The following is a 10,171-nucleotide window of genomic DNA, read 5'->3' on the forward strand; positions in this document are numbered from 1 at the left end:
TGAATGGATTGAGGAGGTGAAGTCACCCGTCTCCTCCCGCAGCCCAGCGTGCCTGTACCCCAATGCAGAATACGAGCGCCCATGTCCTCCTCAGCCCTTGGGAGCCCCCCTCTTTCATGAAGCGCCTGTCCCGCCCCCCCTTTCTACCCCCACCCATGGCCGATAGGGCGGGATGGCCTTGGGAGCCACTGGAGCCAAGACCCTGAGCTCTCCCTTCCTCTGGGGCCGCGTGGTGGGTGGTGGCAGGATCAGCAGTGGCCCCCACCGTAATGTATTAGACAATAATAGATAAGGTGCGCAGCACGGAACTTCTTAGCACATTCCCTCAGTAGCCAGGCACATTGCCAAAGAGTAGCCTAAAGGCAACTATTAAGTTATGGTTGTTAGTAAATAATTCAAATCACATCCTGCCCAAAGTTAAAACGGCATGTGGGTTGCACTGCGTAGAATATTACCCTATAATTGCATCAGTAAGGTTGAGTATCTACTGTGGAGTTCCGTCTCATTTACACTGGGACTGATAACATAACCTGAATTGGGACTAACATCATATTTTCTAACTTATGGGAGCGTTGTGCTGTGCTGTTTATCTATTATTTTCTAATACATTACAGTGAGGAATTTCAGACAGGCGATATCTCCCGGTAGGGAACCGGTTTTCAAACGGGTTCTGGTCTGTCATTTCAGACAGAACCCGGTTGAGAATCGGATCCCTACTGGGATGTAACTGCCATTTCACACACAGAAGCCTCTGTTCCATTTTGGAACCGGGACTGAAGCGTTTTACCTGTAAACCGCTTCCGAGTAGTCCTCAGTTCCCTCTCCCGGTTCCAATACGCTTCCTTCCTGCCTTTTTTCGCCCGCGTGGGCGATCTCCGGCTGTTTTTTTTTTTTTTAACGGTCGATTTATAGCGTTATAGCGCTATAACGGTATAACGGAATAGCATTATATCAATCCCATTGGAATGCATGGAGTGTTTTGTTATACTGCTATAGCGCTATAGCGCTATAAATTGAACGTTTTTTTAAAAAAATTGATCACTCGCGTGGGAGTAAAACGGCGGGAAAACAAAGCAGTGCAAGTCTGAAATGCCAAACCGCTTCTGATCCGGCTCATTTCCGGTAGGGGTAAGCCGTGTGTGAAATGGCAGCCCTGTTCAACTCAAAACGGAAGACTCCCGGCTTGAAACCGGGAGAAACTGGGTAGTGTGAAATTCCCTAGTGTCTCATCCTGGACAGGAGACCAGGAGGTTCTCACCAAGGTTACTCCGGAGGGAGGCTGAAAAAGCTTTTGCATTATTTCATTTAATGCAGAATTATTTTTTCTGTAATAGCTGAGTTGGTGCACTCCAGAGTATTTGGGTTTATAGTTTTGTAAGCATGAGTGGAATGCCCACTGCGTTTCACTTTATGTTTTGTTTGTGCTTTGTTGACTGAGGGAGCACACCTAAGAAATAAGGGAGCTATACCAGGACCTTGTGTCGCTGTTACCGGCAACTATGAATGTATCTCTTCACATTTAATGAAGCACAACTCATTAAAACACCCACAAAGGACATTATTATAACCATTTATCATTATAATATCGATACAATGAGTACGCAGACTAATTGGGCTGTTCCCCTAAATACAAATCTCTAACTCTTGGACTGGGGAATTCGGCCCCACAAGGTTCACCTGCCAACTCCATGGTTATTGGTCCATGTCCGCAACCCTGGTTATTTGGGGGGGGGGGGGGGTGGCCCTTTTCTGACCTCTTAGAATTTGCTGAGTTGTTGAGTTAGGGGACATAACCTTTTCCTTTCACCCCAAATTAATCCTACTGCCAGAATGCTTTGGGTTTCAAAGCAGTGAGACCCCCAAAAACCTCACAGCAGGCTGGACTGGAGAGGGAGGAGGGTTGAGAAATGCCTCTCTAGAATGGCTTGTCAAATAAACATGTTTGTGAATTAAGGATGCCGGCTGGTCGCACTATGGTTACATCAGTAGGTTACACCAGTGCTAAAGGAGAGATCAGCTGATCCTTCAACCAGCAGAGCCCATTGCCCCACCTTGTTTTCTTTCCTGTGGGATCATGCCAGCTAGTCACACTATGATTATGGAAGTAGGAAAGAGGCTGTACGTATCCGTTACCCCCTAAACTTGTCTATTGCTTCATATAATTTGGGAAAGGAACCGTTTTTGCCATTTGAAGATGTTAGAGTTCAAATGGCAGATAACCTGAAGTAGCAAATTCCAGAGGAGGGGAAAAACGAAAAAGGCTTTTCTTTGTGTAACTACTTTCTCAGCCTTTATGAACTTCCAGCACCAAGGCCAGCTATAGGAAAGTTTACCCCTTGTATGCATTCTCTGATGAACATGAAGATCGGACCTTTGCCTCAAGCACTTGCCTCACATTGAGCATTGAGAAGGTTCCTTCCCTGGGAAGAGTCCTCGATGCTAAAGGAGAGATCAGCTGATTCTTCTTGCATCAGAAGCCATTGCCCATCCTTGCTTTGTTCACAATGGGATATTTTTGAGCTCTTGAACACGGCTGAAGCTCTTTCCACACTGTATTTATAACATTTCTTCCCAGGCAGCGTAACGTTTCACTTTAGATTCAAGCTTCTTAAAGCATTTTTTACCTTTTTAATACTTATATGACCTGTTCTTGTCTTTTAGGTGTGAAATTAGAGAAAAACTCTTTTCACGACTAAGCAGTTACATAATTTCTCCTTGTGTGGATTCCTCGATGCAGTAGAAAAGTGTCACTCTGACTGAATCTCTTTCCACACTCTGAGCATTCAAAAGGTTTCTCCCCTGTGTGGGTTCTTTGATGCCGTTGAAGACTGCTACTCACACTGAATCTCTTTCCACACTCTGAGCACTCAAAAGGTTTCTCCCCTGTGTGGGTTCTTTGATGCAGTTGAAGACTGCCACTGTGACTGAATCTCTTTCCACACTCTGAGCATTCAAAAGGTTTGTCCCCTGTGTGGGTTCTCTGATGCAGTTGAAGATTGCCATTCTGACTGAATCTCTTACCACACTCTGAGCATTCAAAAGGTTTCTCCCCTGTGTGAGTTCTTTGATGCAGCTGAAGATGGGCACTCCGACTAAATCTCTTTCCACACTTTGAGCATTCAAAAGGTTTCTCCCCTGTGTGGGTTCTTTGATGCCGTTGAAGAGTGCCATTCCAACTGAATCTCTTTCCACAATCTGAGCATTCAAAAGGTTTCTCCCCTGTGTGAGTTTTCTGATGCCGTTGAAAAGTGCCATTCTGACTGAATCTCTTTCCACACTCTGAGCATTCAAAAGGTTTCTCCCCTGTGTGGGTTCTTTGGTGCTTCTGAAGTGTGCCACTCTCACTGAATCTCTTTCCACACTCTGAGCACTCAAAAGGTTTCTCCCCTGCGTGGGTTCTCTGATGGTGTTGAAGACTGCCACTGTGACTGAATCTCTTTCCACACTCTGAGCATTCAAAAGGTTTCTCTCCTGTGTGGGTTCTCTGATGCAGTTGAAGATTGCCATTCTGACTAAATCTCTTTCCACACTCTGAGCATTCAAAAGGTTTCTCCCCTGTGTGAGTTCTTTGATGCAGCTGAAGATGGGCACTCCGACTAAATCTCTTTCCACACTTTGAGCATTCAAAAGGTTTCTCCCCTGTGTGGGTTCTTTGATGCCGTTGAAGAGTGCCATTCCAACCGAATCTCTTTCCACAATCTGAGCATTCAAAAGGTTTCTCCCCTGTGTGAGTTTTCTGATGCCGTTGAAAAGTGCCATTCCGACTGAATCTCTTTCCACACTCTGAGCATTCAAAAGGTTTCTCCCCTGTGTGGGTTCTTTGGTGCTTCTGATGTGTGCCACTCTCACTGAATCTCTTTCCACACACAGAACATTCAAAAGGTTTCTCCCCTGTGTGGGTTCTCTGATGCCATTTAACATTCCTCCTCACACTGAATCTGTTTCCACACTCTGAGCATTCAAAAGGTTCCTTGACTCTCTGTATTCTTTGGTGTACAAAGAGCTGTGATCTGTTTCTGAAGTAATTTTCACACTGAATGGATTTACTTGCCTTCATTATCCTGTTCTTCAGAATATTTGCATTTTGCTGTCTTCCATCTCTCTTCTTAACCATATGACCATCTTTCTTTCTTATCGGTTCGCCTCGATTGCTGACATTTTCTTTCAAACCTTCATCTGGCATTTGCTGATGAAGTTTCTCACCCTCTTCCTTCCTCTGATCATCCTCTGCTGGAATAAAGAGAGAGATCCTGTTAGAACCTGGGAGGGCTGATAAGGTCCAAAGACATCTATGGGACTGTAGTAGATAAGGATTGACGGCCTGTGGCCAACTTGGCCAATCTTAACTACCCCTCCACCTTTTCGCAGAGTATCTAGTATTTAAGGATACTTCACCCCCTCAAGTGCCACAGCTGTGCGCTTGCCCAGAAGGAGCTTCTGAGCCTCCAGATCTCAGACCCTCCCTCCTTCCTTTCCCACTGGGATGTATGATTGTACGAAATGTCGCTCAGAAGTGAATCAGAAATCCCCCATTGCACTTCCTTGCCTTTTTCCTTAACATAACCGTGACGGATACTCACTCCCAGTCAGCTCATTTGGGAAGGAAATATGCTCTTGGGATCCTCTTGAGGAAATGTTTAGCCTTTCTTCAGATGCAAGGCCGTTGCCTAACTCCACTGTAGTTTCTCTTATACTCCTGCCTTTGGTCACAGAGAGATAGAGAGAAAGAGAGAGAAAGTGATCATTCTTATATGGGGAAGGAAAGAAATTGAAGACTAAAAATTCTTCTGGAAGGATGAACCCGTGGTCAAGAGCAAAGCCCACAATCCCAACCAGTATTAGGGGAAAGTATAAGGCGAAGCATCCTAGTATAAGGCAAAGCACCCTACTTTCCCCAAGGGTTTATGTATTAAGTGACGTATTCTGAGTTGCAGGTCTTTGTGACTTGAGTCTTCCCGCAGCTAACATCCTTATCTTTTTCAAGGCTGGACCCAAGAATGCAGTCATTGGTTAATAGTAAATGGTTAATCGTAAGAATCTGTATCCAGTTGTGTAGCCGGGGAGAGGGGGGATTAGGAGGTGCCGACTGGCTCTGGAAAATTCCATCAAGGTCGTTAGGACAACGTGACCCTAGGTGGTAGGAAGTATAATACAGGTATAGGCAAGAGGGAAGCCAGGCTAAATTTATGCTCATGCCATGCTAGCATATCTTGATATTTTCTGGCTGTGTCATGATGAATAGATTTCTGTAGAGTGACTTAGGCTGCAGCTGGAATGCTTACAGCACAACAAGCGGTGCCACCGAATATTCCATCAAGGTCGTTAGGACAACGTGACCCTAGGTGGTAGGAAGTATAATACAGGTATAGGCAAGAGGGAAGCCAGGCAAGAGGGAAGCCAGCCATGTCATGTATAGGCAAGAGGGAAGCCAGCCATGTCATGTATTAGATAGAACCGTTCGCTTTCTTTGTTTTTCTTTAGCTGAGCTGTATAGGCAAGAGGGAATACAGGTATAGGCAAGAGGGAAGCCAGCCATGTCATGTATTAGAACCGTTCGCTTTATTTTTCTTTAACTGAGCTGTACCAACGTGGCTGTTCAGTGATGTTTTATTTTTAAATCCTTAAAAACTTTTATAGACTTAAAAGGGGGTCGGCTTTACTTCTGCGCTCTCTTCTCATGAACCCACTGAACTGGGTGCTGCTCAGGAATTCACATGGAACACATGGAATTCACTGCCACAGGAAGTGGTGGCGGCTACAAGCATGGACGGCTTCAAAAGGGAATTAGATAAGCATATGGAGCAGAGGTCCATCAGTGGCTATTAGCCACAAGGTATAGATAGGGGCTCTGGGGCAAGTGATGCTCTGTCATCTTGGTGCTTGGGGGGGGGTCAACAGCGGGAGGGCTTCTAATGTCCTGGCCCCACTGGTGGACCTCCTGATGGCACTGGTATTTCTGGCCACTGTGTGACACAGAGTGTTGGACTGGATGGGCTTTTGGCCTGATCCAACATTGGTGTGTCTTATGTTCTTATGTTATGTTAGGTACAAAGAGTAGTGACCCAGGGAGATCGTGGTTTTAGTTCCTGGCAGGATCGTTTCCAGATCACAGGCATGGCGGATGTTTGTAATCCCATTCAGGGGGGAAGGTTTGTGTGTTGTAAAGGCTGGCAACAGAGAAACGGGGATCCAGCCCCTTCCAGAGTCTTCCTGAGGGCCTCTCATCCCTCCCTTTGCCTCATGCCAGGACACCTTCTCTGGCTTGGGTGATGGCCACAACCCTGGCCTCTGCTGCCCCTGGGCAAGGACACACCCAGGAACACATGACCCTGCCTCCTACTGAATCCGACCCTTCGTCCATTGAAGTCAGTGTTGCCTACTCAGTCCAACAGGGGCTCTCCAGGGTCTCAGGTGGAAGTCCTTCACATCACCTCCTACCTGATCCTTTTTACTGGAGATGCTGGGGATTGAACCGGGGACCTTCTACATGCCAAGCAGATGCTCAGGCCAGGGAGCCACAGGCCTCAAAACTGTGAATAACTATTCAGATATTTGGATTCATGCCTCCTCAGAATGGCTACAGCACAAACCAGAAGTAAGTTTTCTAAAAGTTAAATAAGAAATCAAATAGTTTATATATTTACAGAGGTTCAGCCTACAATAGTGTCCTGTCACTTTAAGAAACAAATGCTCAACATGCAGCTGCATGGTATTAACTAGTATAGTCTTTATAGTGTCTGGATCCAGTTAGTTATAGAGAGCATTTGCCAGATAGAAAATGAAGGCTTTAGCCGGGTGAAAAAATATAGAGCATTTGCCAGCCAGAATAATGAAGGCTCTAGCCAGATATAATATATAATGATTGCTACTTCCTAAATAAGTTGGTGTTGAGAGCATGGCCAGTAAAATCTAGGAGGCTTTTTTGCACATACAAAGGATTGGCTTGCTCCAGAAATAAACACTTATTATGGAACCAGAAGTGAGTTTTCTAAGAGTTAAACAATTACATTATTATAAGTTTAAAATAACTATTTTCCATGCAGCTTTAGGTGGAGTTTTATTGATTATTGTTTATTCCAGGACATTATGAAGGAAATTAAGAAATTAAGAATTTACAATGCTGAGCTGGATTTAAGAAGCTGACACCTCCTTTAAATATTGGATTACGTCTGAGGAAGACTTTAAAGTTGAAATGAGTTCACAACCGGGTACTCATTATGTTGGACTATGTGTACTTTTTCTGCAATATTGTGTGTGAGAATAGTGGATAAATTGTTGTACTTTTGTTAAGTTTTAAAAAAGCAATGTTAATCTTATAAATGTTGGTCATATCACAGGGTTTGCTTGTGGTTTTTTTCCTGACAATGGCAGCAATTTGCACCTTTGGCTCCAAGGAAAGATCCTTACCCACAAAGGCCACATTCTGGTAGTTCTCCAGCATGACTTCCCCGTACAGAGCTCTTTGTCCTGGATCCAGCAGGGCCCATTCTGCCTCAGTGAAGTCGATGGACACCTCCTCAAAGGAAATGGGACCCTGAAAGGAAAAGCAGATTCCCTCATCAGATCACGTCAGGCAGAGATGGCACCCTGGAAGGGAGTAGTCTGGGAAGGTACGGGATGTAAGACTTCACCTGGGTAAAGGGAATGGTGTTCAGAGGATCTCTCACCCAGACACCTCATAGAAACTGCAGGAGCAAAAGCTCCCCTGAGAAAGGAAGAGGGACCCGGGTTGTCCCCCCTGCTCATTGTGGCAGAAAAATCAGCGAGCCTGGGGCATTTCTGAACAACAGCCTGGATAGGCTGAGGCCTCTGTTTGGTTCCTCTCCCATGAGACTTTGCAGGCTTAGCTACTGTCATCTCTCAAGCCTCTCTCTAGCCTGACAAGCCACTCTGCTCCAAAATGAATAGTTTTCATTTCTCTAGGTCTATCATGTCACCCTCATACTGTCTGAAAGACTCCTCGTGAGAAGGTTTGTAGCTTCTGACCTGCAACAGACTTGCTGAAGCAGGTGGCTGTGCTTTCAGTAAGGTCACAATAAAATTCAGACATAACATCCCTGACTGTACACTTTAGGGTATGAAGGTGAAAATTGTTCTCTTCATTTTGGTATTCTTCTGCTAAAAGTTAACCTCATGTCATCCATGTGGGCTGAACTTTGGGTACTGAGGGTCTAAATTCTTGAAGACTTCTTTGCTCTGGGCTGGTCTCCAATCAGCTCTCTGAGAGCTCTTGTTGTTGACTAGACCGGGGCGCTCTCTCTTTCACACTAGTGCACTAGGTTTGTGTTGAAGTATTCTATGCTGAATATGGAAATGTTATGTTTTCACCCTAAAAGATATGTAAGTGCTAAAGTGCTTTCTGTCCTTTAGGAGGCTTATATTGTAAATAAACTGGGTGTTTTTTGAGAAATGAGGTCTCACTCCCTTCCCAGTCTTCACCCAACGAATGAAAGAACTAAAGGTGAACCGGAGGGTCCCAGGGAAACAGTCCGGGGGTCCCAGAATTCCGCAACACTCACCTCTCCTACCTGGACTGGAGGTATGGCAGCCATTTCCACACCTCTGAAAAGATGACAACTCAACAGCATCTCTTCACTGCCTGTTCCTGAGACAAAGGGGGAAAGAAGGATGTTAGCTTGCCTGTTCCCTGCTTCACACAACCCCTTCCCAAGGTTGTGGATCCTCGCCCTGTGTACACTCTATGCATTTCTAAACCCTTTTTACTGAATTCTGGGAGAGGCAGAAGAGAAGTAGCCATGAGCCTCATCAGGGATTATAAATGCGGCCAACATATTTCAGACTTCTGTGAGACCTGTGTTTGCTCGGCGGGGAGAGAACGATGTTGCATGACACGTCACCGTCACATTCGGACCAGACGAGACTTGAGTGCATCTGGAGACTCGAGGGGAATACGAGTGAGTTTTCAGAGTGTCTCCTTGGCCCGCTCACTTCCCAACCAGGTTTTCAGCCAGACACTACATCAGCATCAACATGACATCACATCTGTCCCAAGCCCCTCCCCCAAAGCTCCTGGGGGTGCCCGGCCACAGCCTGCCACCTGTCCCCCCAGCACACTGTTTCCAATGCCCCTTGAAGCAGAGGCACAGAAGCCAAATTTCCCCAATATTTTTGGAACCTAGAAACTAACTTTCAGAGCTCTGCTGCCCCAGAAGGAGGAGGCTCCTTTTATCCACCAGGCTGAATAGTTCTGCTGAGGAAGAAATTGCCCTCCAGGAATGTGTCTGATCTCCCTTTGGAGGCATCAGAGTGAGTGGATACTGAGTGCCGCACTTTAACTCTTTCTTGTGTGTAGAACTATTTTTCTCCTGACCTGACCTCTCTACCCGTCACATTCACGAAGTGCCCCAATTGCATGCAGACACAACGGGTCCTTACGAAAGGAGATGGGGTCTTGGGCACGCTCCACGGCCTGCGCCCTCTGCCCTTGCTCCGAGGAAGCTCCTTCCGCCTCAGGGATTGTGGCTTCCATCTTCAGGGTTGGTCCCCACATCTGGAAAAAGCAGCGAGGGAGAGGGGAAAGAGATGGAATGGAAAAGAGAGCAAGGAATGGATCCTGCCCCACTCCCAGACTCGGCACCCATCAGACCTGGTGAGTTATCTGGAAGAATCAGAAACTCTCTAGTAAGAGAGGCTGCTAAAGGAAGCCATGAAATCTCCCACTTCGGTGATTAAACGTTTTGCAATCATCCGTCAGCTAAGGTTTAGGATAAGGCCTGATATTGTTCCTTGAATTGGACACACCTGGAGGAAACCCCCTTAGCTGTCCTGCCTGCCTCTTCTCCTCTGCCTGACGCAGGAGGAGACCTCCGGCCAGGGCCACCGCCTGGGAACTGGTCTCCGGCCCACATCCTCTGGCCCAGCACTGGGTCAGGGCAGAAGCCCCTGTGCTCCCACCACCATGGGAGGTTTTTGTAGCCCACATTTCTCTGCCTTCAGGTGTCTCAAAGCAGCTCACAATCCTCTCCCTTTACCCTCCCCACAACAAGCACCTTGTCAGGTAGGTGGGGCTGAGAGAGACTTGGGAGAACTGGGACTGGACCAAGGTCACTTGGCAGCTTCATGTGGAGGAGGAGGAGGAGTGGGGAATCCAGCCCGGCTCTCCAGATTAGCGTCCGTCACTCTTGACCAGGACACCAGGCAGAGTTCAGCA

The 10,171-nt window shown here is 46.5% G+C and overlaps 1 protein-coding gene across 1 annotated transcript in view; it reads right to left on the minus strand.

Annotated features, from left to right (window-relative positions):
• Positions 1 to 2,692: 2,692 nt before the first annotated feature.
• LOC107112943 (zinc finger protein 84-like) overlaps positions 2,693 to 10,171 on the minus strand; it is a gene marked incomplete at its 5' end in the record, with an annotated part of 20,253 nt that continues 12,774 nt past the window's right edge. Inside the window, one exon of the mRNA XM_015414152.1 lies at positions 2,693 to 3,891. Within this exon, the coding sequence (XP_015269638.1) occupies positions 2,693 to 3,891 (1,199 nt within the window). The remainder of the gene's footprint in view (positions 3,892 to 10,171) is intronic.

The sequence above is a fragment of the Gekko japonicus genome, unplaced genomic scaffold (genome assembly GCF_001447785.1).
Source record: "Gekko japonicus isolate JY-2015 unplaced genomic scaffold, Gekko_japonicus_V1.1 scaffold6086, whole genome shotgun sequence".
Taxonomy (NCBI): Eukaryota; Metazoa; Chordata; class Lepidosauria; order Squamata; family Gekkonidae; genus Gekko; species Gekko japonicus.